General features: G+C 42.9%; 1 protein-coding gene across 3 annotated transcripts in view; it reads left to right on the top strand.

The window, feature by feature from the left end:
• LOC102040510 (fatty acyl-CoA reductase 1-like) overlaps window positions 1-12,500 on the top strand; it is a 131,943-nt gene extending 119,443 nt beyond the window's left edge. The window contains exons 9-13 of one of the 3 annotated variants that reach the window (XR_004082358.1): window positions 1,878-2,049; window positions 5,823-5,952; window positions 6,764-6,891; window positions 7,912-8,146; window positions 8,266-12,500. Coding sequence is in view for 2 of the 3 variants with exons in the window: in XM_031061793.1 (XP_030917653.1) it covers window positions 1,878-2,049; window positions 5,823-5,952; window positions 6,764-6,891; window positions 7,912-8,074 (593 nt within the window). In the remaining variant the exon portion in view is untranslated. Of the gene's footprint in view, window positions 1-1,877; window positions 2,050-5,822; window positions 5,953-6,763; window positions 6,892-7,911 lie in introns of all 3 variants that reach the window. The other 2 variants (XM_031061793.1, XM_031061794.1) reach the window with 2 other exon arrangements.
• Window positions 12,501-12,777: the final 277 nt, after the last annotated feature.

The following is a 12,777-nucleotide window of genomic DNA, read 5'->3' on the forward strand; positions in this document are numbered from 1 at the left end:
AGGGAATGGGAGTCGCCTGGCCTGGGACTGAGCATTTTAGTGCAAAGCAAACATGGGTTTTGCAGAGGTATGGGCCTGGGCTATCTGGTTAGGACAGGTGACACCAGGACCTGCTGTAGGAGTGACAGGTGTACACAAGGGAGTAGGGAGTTTTCAAGGGGAGAAAGATCAAACAGAGAAATTGAGGCTGGATTAGGCTTAGGATACCAAGGGTTTGGAACAGAAGTGGTGGAGATGGTGATGCTTTGAGTACACTTTTGAGTGATGAGCTGCAAGGGGGCGAGGGAGGGAGGAAACACCCATTGCAAGGCAGTTCATTCTAAAGTTCCTCAGACACAGATAAAAACTACTAGTGTTAAAAGGGGCCTTAACTGATTTATTTCTTTTCCAAATAATGCTATGCCTTGGGGTTTTTCTTTTTCCTTGCTTTCTCAGTACTTTGCCTACTTATACAAAGATGTGGTCAAACAACTAAATATTTATCTGAAGAAGCATATTGCTGCAATGTGAATCTGGTTAGTCTGACTTTCTAAAGTACATTTTGCAGTTTCTCCTCAAAACTAAACCGTAAAACAGGCTGGAGATGATGTTCAGCGTGGCAAAAATTAAATTCAATTTATTCTTGTTAGTCTACCTGACTGAGACCTGTGTCCAGTTCTCCCCCTGCAGAACCTGCCTTTGAGTTGTAGGATTTGCTGCTGCATTTTTTTGTTGAGGTTGGAGGGGAAGGACCACCCACCCACTAAATCTTTGCAGTAGCTCCAAGAGGTGACAAATTTCTAGTTTGGGGTTCTTCGTAGAAGTACAGCAAAAGTCACTACTTGAAGTGCAGTAATGAGCTGAGCACAGACACTGGAGAGTCCTGTCTGAATGTTACGATTGGAATCTGCTTATCTGAGGATGATCTGGCTGTTTCTTGTGGCTTGCAAATTCTCATCTGATTTTCTATTTGTAACATAAGCTTAGAGACTAAACGATAATATGAGCACAGATTGATGTCATTAACTCTCAAATAAATTTTTTAGAAAGTGAAGAAAGCCCACATATTCTTCTTTCTGGAGCTTGCTGGTGCTCAGGAGTAGGAGCACCATCTGTTTATCAGTCCCTAAGGTGATAGTCTTACACTCAGTTACTGCAGTTCTATTAAGCCTCTGCAATATGCAAATGCCCCATATACGCACATCTAGATACCAGTTTGTGGCACTGTGCCATTGCCAGAGCTCAGAATCAGACCCAGCATATTTTGTGCCTTAACATGCAGAGGGATGGGAAGATTCCCACCCTATCAAGAATGCAAGACAGTTTGCTGCCTTAGAGCTTCCAGAGGTCTTTTGAAAACAGGCAGACATTTGATGGTGTGGGTCAGATGTGGTTTAAAAGGACATAATGAAGTATTTTTAAAGCTATCACCCTGTATAAGCAACAGACTAACTCAAACATCAGCCCATTGTAAAATCTGACTGAAAAGTAGAAATGTCATTTTTATTTTTGGCTAGCAGATCAAAGTTTGCTTTCAGTGATCTAATGAAATGTTAGCACGTACCAATTTCTTTTACATCTGATGCTGGTGAAAGCAGAACTGCAGCTTCTTGAAGCTCTTAAAGCTGCCTGCTTTTCCTCCTTTATGCTTAGGTGCTTTGACAAGGAGGTTTTTGTATGCCAGTGTTAAGTGTGGAACAGGATTGGGTTTCAAATAGGCAATAGATGGAATTGTCAATTTTCATGGCAGAAGGGACAACCTGGTCCAAGCTCTGGTGACACAATTCAGAGACCTGTGAGCTGGAGGTGTGAAGCACAGCACCTTGGGCTGTGCTGCACTGTGCTTCCAGCCCATCTGGAAGTGAATGATTGCCAGTGAAAAATGCGTTCCCTTGCAGGGCAGTACGTCATGTCCACATTCAAAAGGAACCCCCTGGAGCAGGCCTTCCGAACACCCAACGCTCACATGACCTCCAGCTACTTGATTAACCAGTACTGGATCACTGTCAGCCACAAGGCACCCGCCATCCTGTACGACCTGTACATGAGGCTCACAGGGAGAAAGCCCAGGTAAGGAATGGTGCCCTCAGCCTCCTGCATACTGGCCACTCCTGTGGAGAGCAGAGCTTGAACCAGTGATGAGAACTGGAGTCCTTGAGCTTCTTCCTGTCTCCTTCTCTTGAGGAAAATGAGGAAATGCATGGCTGTAGTTAAACACACCCTAGGGTTCGCACCCTTCCCACCACCTGGAGAACAGCACATCTTTTGAACTCGGCTTTACAGACTTCAGAGGTTCCCAAGGCAGACAAGGGCTGGTACTCTTCTGTCTTCTCTATATCCAGATCTCTACCACTTCAGGTTTCCAATGGGATTACCCCTATCTGGCATATGGACTTGAGCCTGGCAAGGTTTAGAACATACCAGCTAATACATTTTTTTCCCCATAAATCAGATGCCTAAGTAGCTGTTTCCAGCACTGGTCTGAAATCTAGGAAGCAATTGTTTCTGAGTATAATTAAATTCTGATTGTATTTAGGAGGGTAGTTCACCATTATGGGTGGTATTTGAGCCCTGGCAGTGGTAGGGCTTGGAAGAACAGCAATATCTATGGCCCATGTGGAAGGAATCCTCTTGTAGGTAACGTTACTCCAGACATTGTCCTCCTTTACTCCCTGACACCACAGAGGAGGTTTTGTTGTGCAGTGTGAGAACAAGATGCAAGCGCTGTGTTGATGTCAGCTGCTCTGATTTATCCCTGACATTCTGCTTTGGAGGCAGATTGGTCCATAAAAAGACTTCCAGTTATCCCGGAGGAAAGAATTACCCTAGAAATAGAGGTAAACTGAAAATTAGGCTGGAATCTCCAATCTTTGTTGAAAGGGGCAGCAGTAAGATCTTGGTACTGCCATTGCAATTGACATTTCTTTTCATGAAGCTGATTGGCATAATTAACCAGTGGACACTGCCTGCAAAAAATGCTGTAGTTAAATGTCAAACAAAACTCAGCATCATCTCCTGAACTTTAAGATTTGCAGCCTCAGCAAAGATGGCTCCCCAATGACGTTGGGAGTTTTCCAAGTCTTCTGGTTTTTTTTATATAGTTCTCCATTTCTTTTTACACACTACTTCAGCTCATCCAGGTATTGCTGCAATGTGGTAGAAAGCACAGTAGCAGCTCATAGTTTCTTTTTTTCCTAGATACCTGAATATCAGACCTTTATGGTCGAAGGGCAGTAAACCACATGAAATAAAAAAAAGAAGCCTTTTTAGGTGTAAACTCATTTCACATAAATTTCCAGATATCAAGCAAAACTGCCCTAAGTGGTTTCCTGTGAGTGCTGCACATCCATCTATTACTTAGAGCATAATGTGGTTTTATACCCTTAGTAGTCCCTTGGGGCAATCCTGTCTCTCCTGAGGATCTCCTCATACACAAGGCTCTGTATGGGAGAAAATAAAGAAATAATTGCTGTAAACAGTTTATTAGAAGACAAAAAGCATGTCTGAACTGTAGCCACCGTGAGAGCTAATATTCAATTTATTCCTCTCAGTTCCTCCACAGTGGAGAATGAAATTTCCTGTAAGAAACCTTTGCCATATTTCGACTCAGTTGATGTTTTGCAGAAGACTTTTCCTTCATACAAATTATTAGTCAGTGTTTTGAATGTGGCCACATCAACTGAGCTCAGACAGTTGACATGAAATGCAGTTTTTGCACACACCTCTTCATATCATGGAATCACAGACTGGTTTGGGTTGGAAGGAAGCTTTAAGATCATCCAGTTCCACCCCTGCCATGCGCAGGGACACTTTCCACTATCCCAGATTGCCCAGAGCCCCATCCAGCCTGGTCTTGGACACTTCCAGGGATGGGGCGGCCACAGCTTCTCTGGGCAACGTGTGCCAGGGCCACTCCACCCTCACAGGGAAGCTTTTTTCCCACATATTAAAGAGTTGGTTCTCTTACCCTTTCTTTTTTTCTGACACTTTCCATTAGTCCTAAGCACTTTAAAGATTTTGGGGAGTCAGCTTGAGGGGCAGCTTCAGATCTTTCCAACCTAGCTGCATTTCTTCTTCCCAAGTTCCTAAAATGTATTAAAATATTAATAAAGCTTGGCCCCATGGTGTTTGCCCTACACAAGAGGATTATTCTGAAATAATTTTAAAGCAGTTCAGTTAAACTGTATTCAGTCAAGGTGCACATAATTATTCAGAATGAAGGTTCCTTTAATGTGATGGTCTGCTTTGCTTCTAAAATGAAAGCCACTTTACAAAGGAGTGCCTGTCTAAGGTTTTAGTGCTCTTTCCAGTTGCTTTGGGAGAGCTGCACAGTTCTGCTCCAAACTGATGGACTCATTGTGTCTTGCCGTGCTGTGCTGAGTGCTTATCACGGTGGCAGTCACATGCGCGGGGGGAGAGGCCAGCCTAGCACCATTCTCCCACAGACTGCCACCTTTTATTTGTCACAGCAGCTGTGTTACCCCCTGGGCAGCTCAATATTTTGCATGAAAACAGCTCTTTTTTTCCACAAAAATCAGCCTTTTAATGCTTTCTCTTGCCCTTACCCAGTCTGAGAGGACATGGTGTCCTCTCAGAATTGACCGAACCCTGTACATCACACTTTAAAACAACTGCCAGTGGCCTTTTTTACTCATGACCACTGGGACAACTAAAATAATCCTGCAGGGTATGACAGCATTAATGTCATCCACTTTTGTATAAAAAATTAGTAAGATAAGGCCAAGACACAACAGAGGACCTAAACCTACATTTCCCAAGTCCTTAAGCAGTTATGCCTCTGAAGCAAGACAGCAGAGACATGGAGCTGTTGGAGGGGGTCCAGAGGACGGCCATAAAGATGGTCAGAGGGCTGGAGCACCTCTCCAATGAGGACAGGTTGGGAGAGCCAGGACTGTTGAGGCTGGAGAAGTAAAGGCACATGGGAGACCTGGTAACAGTTTTTCAGTACTTTAAGCAGACTGGTGGGAAAGAAGAGGAAGGACTCTTATCATGGAGCGTAATCATAGGATAGGGAGGAATGGTTTCAAACTTAAAAAAAAGTACATTTAGATTATATAGGAGGAAATTCTTCCCTGTGAGGGGGGTGAGGCCCTGGCACAGGTTACCCAGAGAAGCTGTGGCTGCCTCATCACTAGAAGTGTTCCAGGCCAGGTTGAATGGGGCTCTGAGCAACCTGGGCTAGTGGAAGGGGTCCCTGCCCATGGCAGGGGTTGGAACTGAGATGATCTTTAAGGTCCCTTCCAACCCATACTACTCTGTGATTCTTTGATTCTGTCTGAAAACTGAAGTTGAGCAAATGACTTCTGAGCTCAGTGTCCATACTGCAGATGTGGTCACCAAATACTGGCGCTAATGCCAAAAATCAGAGCCTTGCTTCAGTACACAACTCAGACTTGGGAGCAGAAGAAAATTCCTGTGGCAGAAAGAAAAGTACCCGCCTTGAGAACAGCAACACTGCACCCTTGTGGTGCAGACTTCATACCAGCTCAGATGGGCTCTTCCCTCCATAGTGGTGGAACACGAGGTAGACACAGCTTCCAACCCTTGCTTAGGCCAGACCAGTGAGGTGGGCCTCAGTGGCAATGATGTTGGCTCCAACATGGGAGCTGGGTAAAAAAAAAAAAAAAGCTGGGTAGCTCAAGGCTCAAGCTCAGCTGGAGCAGTTGGGATTTGCTGGGCAAGTTCTCAGCCTAGCGAGTAGCAGGGCAGTGCTCAGGAGAAATAGGAATGTTTATTCACCTGGATTGGTGGAAACACAAACCAGCAGCTTCTACATAAGGTCAGACTTCCTGCTCATCTCTGATGCTCGCCCTTTGTTTCAGAATGATGAAGATTATCAATCGGCTGCACAAGTCTATGACACTCCTGCAGTATTTCTCCACCCAGTCCTGGAACTGGTCTTCAGATAATATGAGTATGTTAATGAGTCACCTTAACACAGAAGACAGAAAGGTAAATATGTCTTAAATATGGGTTGCTAATCTCAGATTCTTTCATCTGCAGCAATTATTTTTGGTGTATTGTGGAGCATTTAAATGATATCTGGATGATTGGAAGTGTTTTTAATCTGAAATGATTTATTTCAGGAGCTTTCCATTTATTACAGGAGAATGACAACCCAACCTATTCTATGAAAACTTCTTCCTCTCTACAAAGCCTTTCTTTGCTCTAAGAGACAGCTGCCTGAGAATTTGCTAACAATTTGTCCAATATGAGCACCCAAAATGAACTGGGGTAGTTGGCTGCAACGAGATTTTGTTTATGCCAAACACCAAATTGATCAATTTCTTGGACTTCTGTTGATCTAGCTGCCAAAAGAGAATGCAGCACAGCTGAGAGTAACACTGATGCAGAGGCACCTGTTGACTCAATGTCCAGTTAATTTATTTACACATAATTTTAGTGACATGTTAAAACTGCGTGGAGGTTTTCATTTGAATCTGTTTGCCTGTGTGGAATGCCATTTTTCTTCCATGATTCTGTGTGTGTGTGTGTCTGTGTGTGTGTGTATACGAGTTGCTACCTGACTTTATTTTTTGCCAGCTAGCACTCCATTTCTGCTTGCTTTGCCCAGATTCCCAGCTGGGTGGGACATTAATCAGCAGCTGTGAAACACAGTCTTTCAGTGCATGGAGCTCAGTGGCTTTGAGAATTTCAGAGAGAGGGCCTTGTCAGGAACAGAGATCAATGAAGAATTGATGCTTCAAGTGAACTTGTTTTGAACTCTGGTGTTCAGCTTTCATTGTTTGTCTTTAAATCCCAGTTATACAACTTTGATGTTCGCCAGCTGCACTGGTCAGAGTACATTGAGAGCTACTGCATAGGTGCTAAGAAGTACTTGCTAAATGAGGACATGGCTGGAATTCCAGCAGCAAAGCAACATCTACGCAAGTAAGTCACACCCAGGGACAAAGAGAAGAGCTCCTGGCTAACTTTGGGGAAAATAAGTCTAACTACATTGCAAAATTATTGTTATTGTTGTTGTTGTTGTTATTAATAATAATAATAATTTATATAAATAACTTATTTCTTATCACAGCAGTTTGTCAGTATTTACAAACGTAGAATAAGGGGATAGTTGGCCATAGCAGGGAATCCTAAACAAGTTCATTATTCATGGATCATTTTTAGGAAATTTGTAGGGACCTCAGGAATGGACTGCTGACTGCCTTAGACTGTGGACTGTGATGCAGTGATAAAGTTTACCTTAAAAGGGCTCTTAGAAAAATAAACCAAGTTTTGAGGTCTTTAGGTGTCTTTTTTCCCTTGGTCAAGCACTGGGAAAATGAGAATTAGAGAACTGCAGAAACTTTTGCTTGACAGAAAGAAGACAGGATCATTACAATCTGAAAAATTCAGTAATACCACTGAAATTGATGCCGTAAACTAACCCACTCCCCTCAAAAAATAAAATATCCCAGTGCTGCAGTATTGCAACAGTGAAGACCATTTATGATCATTGTATAATTTCACAACTCTAAAGACAGGGTTTCACCCAAATAAGAGAACCTTGCTTGTCAACTCCTGTGAGTTTCTCTAGGCTGCCCCAAATACTGCAAAGTGGGAGATAACAAATATATGAAACCAAAGCAGAAAGTATTGGACACAGACTGTCCTAAAGAAAAACCTCTCCATATGACTTCGCTCTGGTTTGAAATGAGAGAAGAACAAGAGTGAATTCCATTACAGCTATTCCACCTACACCATGAACTATTCACTGTGCTCCAGCTTCAGCACAGTCCTTGGCAAGACCAAGGACTCCAGCACAGTGTCTCCACTAAAACAGGAATAGCAAAAAGCCCAAGGGCCACTTGTAAATAGGATTTATTCCTGAATTACCTGTAGGAAATGCAGGGGGCTGGTGAGCTTCTTGTTGTTTGTGTGTTTCTTGATAAGATGCCTCTTTCCCAGGCTGAGGAACATCCGATACGCGTTCAACACCACCCTCCTCGTGATCATCTGGCGCATCTTCATCGCAAGGTCACAGATGGCTCGAAACATCTGGTACTTTGTGGTGAGCCTCTGCTACAAGTTCCTGTCCTACTTCAGGGCATCCAGCACCCTCAGGCACTGAAGCCATTCATCAGCAGCCAGCCTCTTCCAGAAGGACCTCCATCTCCTCTAATCGGCAACTGTGGGCATCGAGGTCTGAAAGTAGCAGAAAAATCCATTCCCTCCGACAGCAGCTGGCACTTATTGTACACTGTTACATGCTTACCTTTTTAATTTTAACTAATGCTTTAATATATGGTCTTTCTTCCATAGGACCAGGCCAATTTTTAAAGCCATAACTGAAGCTTTAGGAACAGGTCAAGCCTGGACCCCCCATCTAAAGTCTGATATGCAAGAGTAAGGATTAACCAAAGTCATTGTCCTCCTATGTACTACTCCTTAGGCTATCTTAATCCCATCTTCTTCCTCAAAAGAGGCAAATTTAAAGCATGACCTTGGAAGACAAGGATGCCACCAGAGAAGACCCAGCTGAGGAAATGAACCTGTAAGAGGTCTTCCTAAAGCAGCTATTTGTTCATTTTCATTCAGTGAAATGGTACCTTACTTAAAAAACAAGATTATACCTTCTCACTTTTTCACAACTTGGGAGGGGGAAACATCAGTCACATGAGGCCCGTGAACACACAGAACAGTTTTCAGATCTTGTATTGCTGCTGAGGACTGATGCTTTCAAGCCATACCTGAAGACACACATAAAATTCATGCACCTGTGTTAACTCTGCTCACTCACAAGCTGCTTTCTTACAAAGAGGTCTTCTTTTCTCCCTGTGGTTAAGGTTTCAGTCTATTAAAAAATTCCTGGTCTTGCATTTATCACATTTGCTTGGGACATTTTGGAGGTCTTGAAAAATGCTGTATGAACCCTGAGAATGAAGCGAAGACTTCATAAAAATCAGAAGAAGAATACAGAAAGCTGTCATTATTTTTGAAGTATGGGTCTTTTTTTCCCCTGCAGGAAATCTCTCTCCCTGTAGCTCACAACCAGCCTGATACTGGGCTTTCATTACAGCTAAATCACTTTGCAGTTGATCATTTCCAGTGGCAAAGAAAGTGTAAAGACACACATGAAGGAAACATCATTGGGCCCGTTCTGCTGCCGTTCCTGTCAGGAGGCATTAAAAAGTCTGAAATTTGTTTTTCTTGAGAATAGTTAAATGTTGGATTTAATGATCTTAAAGGTCTTTTCTGACCTAAGCAGCTCTGTGATTCTTTGACTTCTCTGTAAGGACAGTCATGCAACTGTGAAGGTAATGCACTTTGTCCTGCAGTTTAGAATTTTCAGAATTTGATTTTTCAGAGTTTTAGAATTAAATTGCAGTTTAGAAAGGAAGCCAAGGACCTTCCCAATGCTCATGGCTGTTGGAGATCCTTGTTTCTTATAGTGAATTGTAAATTCCTGTGGGGGCAGAGAGATCCTTCCTGAAAGTAGCTGTGCAACAACAGCAACAAGTTTACTGCATTGTCAGATTTTCAGAGTCAAATCTTACACCAAAATATTATTTATTCAGATAACACTGAATAAGCACTTTTAAGATGATCAGTCTTCACTGCAGCACCCAGTTTCTCTAATCCTGCGTCATGCACGCTGTCTGAAAAAGTAATGCGATACAAAAAACACAACAAACAAAGTAATACAGTTGCTCTTTTGTGAGCTGAGAAGAGCAGAGAATTTACAAACTTGTAATTTGTCAGAAATCATATTTGGTTTTGGTACTGAAGGTAGGAGCAAATTATGACAGTGCATTTATATCTGAGCATTTCAGGCTGGTTCAGAAATCTTTTTAGAGGTTCAAGGAATTAATCTTGCCCCCTATGCCCCAGAGGTCTGATTCCAGGCAATTGCCAAAGGGTGCCTGCAGCAGAACCTGACCAGAAATGTGGTGTCCAGGATGGCAAGGCTCTGGCATTGCCTGCCACAGACCTCTGTATTTGTCACACACTGCTTTTGATCTGTGCTTAAATAGGTCAAGCACTCAGTTTACAAAGATGCAAATTTCTGAAGCTCTTGCCTTGGAAATGTGCTTCCTGTAGTGAAACTGGTTGTTGGGTGTGTGTTTTCCAGCTTCAGGGCATGCTGTGCAAGGTGTTACCACCTGGGAAACCTGGAGCTGTGTGTTGGGGGCTGGGGACCAACGTTCCCTGTCCAGTGCTGCCACAGCAATGTTTTGGGGTAGGTTGTGGCGCTGTACTTTGCTACCTTAGTGGGGCTGAGGCAGGTTGCTGCAGAGATTCCTCCAGGAAGAGTGCATTCCCTCAGTTATATCATCTGGTCATCGGGCAGCTTGCAGTCCTCATAGGAAAGGCTAAAACACAAAGCAAAGCATAACTGTCGATCACTTTGAAACAAACTTCCACTCAAACATCAGGAGATAATTTCAACACTTATCCTGAAAGTCTTTTTAAGTGCCTGCCTTATGGACAAAGAGAAGCAACACTGAAGGGGATCATAAGTCTTGGGTTGTGCACATGATAGACAAAAGCTTGGGTCTGAGAAAAGTCAAAGGTGCAGAGCTGCTATAGCAATATCAGTCAGCTCTCCTGAGAGTAAAGTGCCCCACCTTCTCTTTCTCTTCCCTACTCATGCCAGGAATTCCTCACAGTATGCCTGTGGGCATTCACAGTTGTGTGCACTGGCTGTATCGTCCCCACAAGTCTGAGGTTTATTTTTTGCTCCCCTGAGAATATCCAGACCTGGTTTTCTGAACACACAAAAAGGTGCAGCATTCAGAACAGTGGTGGTGTGACATTTTAAGGCTCTTCAGCATTTTGCTGAAGGAAACAGCTGCAGAAAAGCTACTCAGCCCCAGAAAAACAGCAGGGGTTGTTTGGGTTGGAAAAACAGAGCTGTTGCAGATGGTGTCTGCTCTTCTGGAGACCTTTCATAGCCCACACAGCATTGCCAGCAGCTGGCTCCAGAGCTCTGGCCTTGCCTGGAGCAGATCAAGCTGTTAGTTTGTTTTAACACAGACGTAACATGAAGGGGAACTTGAATATTTAATCCATATTTTTGTGGCCTGAGATGTTTCCAGCTGATTGTCTGACGCACAGACATATTTCACAAAGCGTCAGTGCAGGGGCTGATGTGTGGCAGTGGCCCTTGAGTGCCAGTTGTAACTGTCATCATGGGGAGTTGGGCATAAGAACTTGTTTTCACCCCAAAAAGTGGCTGATGTTCAGTGATTTACTTTGTGCTCCTCAGTGGATTTGTTTGTGCTCTGAAGAAACCCAAGCCTTGGGGAAGATATCTGAAAGAAAACACTGAATATCATTTCACCATCAGCAACAGGCAGAAGCTTGCAATTAACAAGTATCTTTTTTTTAATTAAATGGTGATAACAAAACAAACAAACAAACCACAACAAATCCCGACAATTAATCTGTGTTTTAACTGCCTTTTGAACAACAACCAAAGCTGTTTATCATCAGCATGTCTGGTACTAAAAAAATTAAATTTCTTACCTCTCCACCCTCCTCTGTTCTATATTAAGAAACAATTTTTCCACAGTAGGGAGGGAGAGGTAACAGACCCACTGATAAATTACAGGTTGTTGGCCCATTACCCACCTCCTGCAGAAATGTGTTCTTTTACATTTTCTAAGGAAACATGAGTACATCTGCCTGTGCGTACAGCTGCATCTTCCAGCACCAGACAACATGGTAAAAGCAGTGGAGCTCATCCTGAAGTGCGAGGCTGTTCTTGTTTGGAGTGCCCTGTTCCACTTCAGTTTACCACAAAGCGATTAAAACACACCCTCGTTTCCAGTGTAAAGGGAACCTAACCTGTAGCTGTTAATCAAGTCATTATCATGAATAAGCAATTGTGAAAAGAGGGAGGGGGCATCCTTTTGTTTGTAAATAAGCTACAGCTTCATGGTTGAAAGCATGCTGTTGTTCTTCCAGCATTGACTACTGCTGAAAACAAGGATGAACATTCAGTACAACTTTAGTACAATTGGACCCCTTATTCTAGCAGAGAGCAAATAACATTCCCCAGAACGTAAGTGGTGAACACCCCATTACATGATGCTAAGTATTGGTATGAAGGTGGTACAGATTTACTTAAAGAGAATTAAAATCCAGAAAATAAAGTGTATTTGGGGAACAATTAAAGATGTACTATCCCACTTTTCTCTATTGCTTAAAAGCCAGCTATGAATTGCTTTTTCACATGAGTATGAAGCCACTTAGAAAAGGTTTCTTGTCCTTACATGATCTTGGCTGACCCCAGTTTATAGTAAAATATGTATTCTCCCACCGGCCAGAGTTTCTACAGTTCTATCTGCTATTTCTATCCTCTTGTTAGCTACGAGACAACTTCCTGTTATAAATCTTAATTACAGAGTTTCTAATGTTAAGGTGTAACCTTTTGAGCTCTCAAATCAGATAAAATGGTCAAACCACAAATTGTGTGAAGCTCAGCCGTAAAATTGTTAATATGATGTTTATGTTATTTGAAAAATTTAATAAAACAAAATATTTTAAAGCTATGGTCATTTTGCATTGCTTGGTTTGCTAGACAAGGTGGTTACTTGCTGGCCATTGCAGTTGAGCAGAGGCTGCCTCTCCAGCACATCTGCCCACATCTGCAGCACAGCTGTTGGTGAAACGGCAGCCCCACCTACAGGAGGGAAACACACATTTTAAAGGTTGCAGTAGTGAGACTTCTAACGCCGATAGAGAAGACTAAAAGATCCTACTGTGATGAGTGTCCTATGGAAACTCAGAGGGACAGCAAAGAAAAATTGGGAGTAACCCAGCCAATTT

This window comes from Geospiza fortis, unplaced genomic scaffold, assembly GCF_000277835.1.
Source record: "Geospiza fortis unplaced genomic scaffold, GeoFor_1.0 scaffold164, whole genome shotgun sequence".
NCBI classification, from domain to species: Eukaryota; Metazoa; Chordata; class Aves; order Passeriformes; family Thraupidae; genus Geospiza; species Geospiza fortis.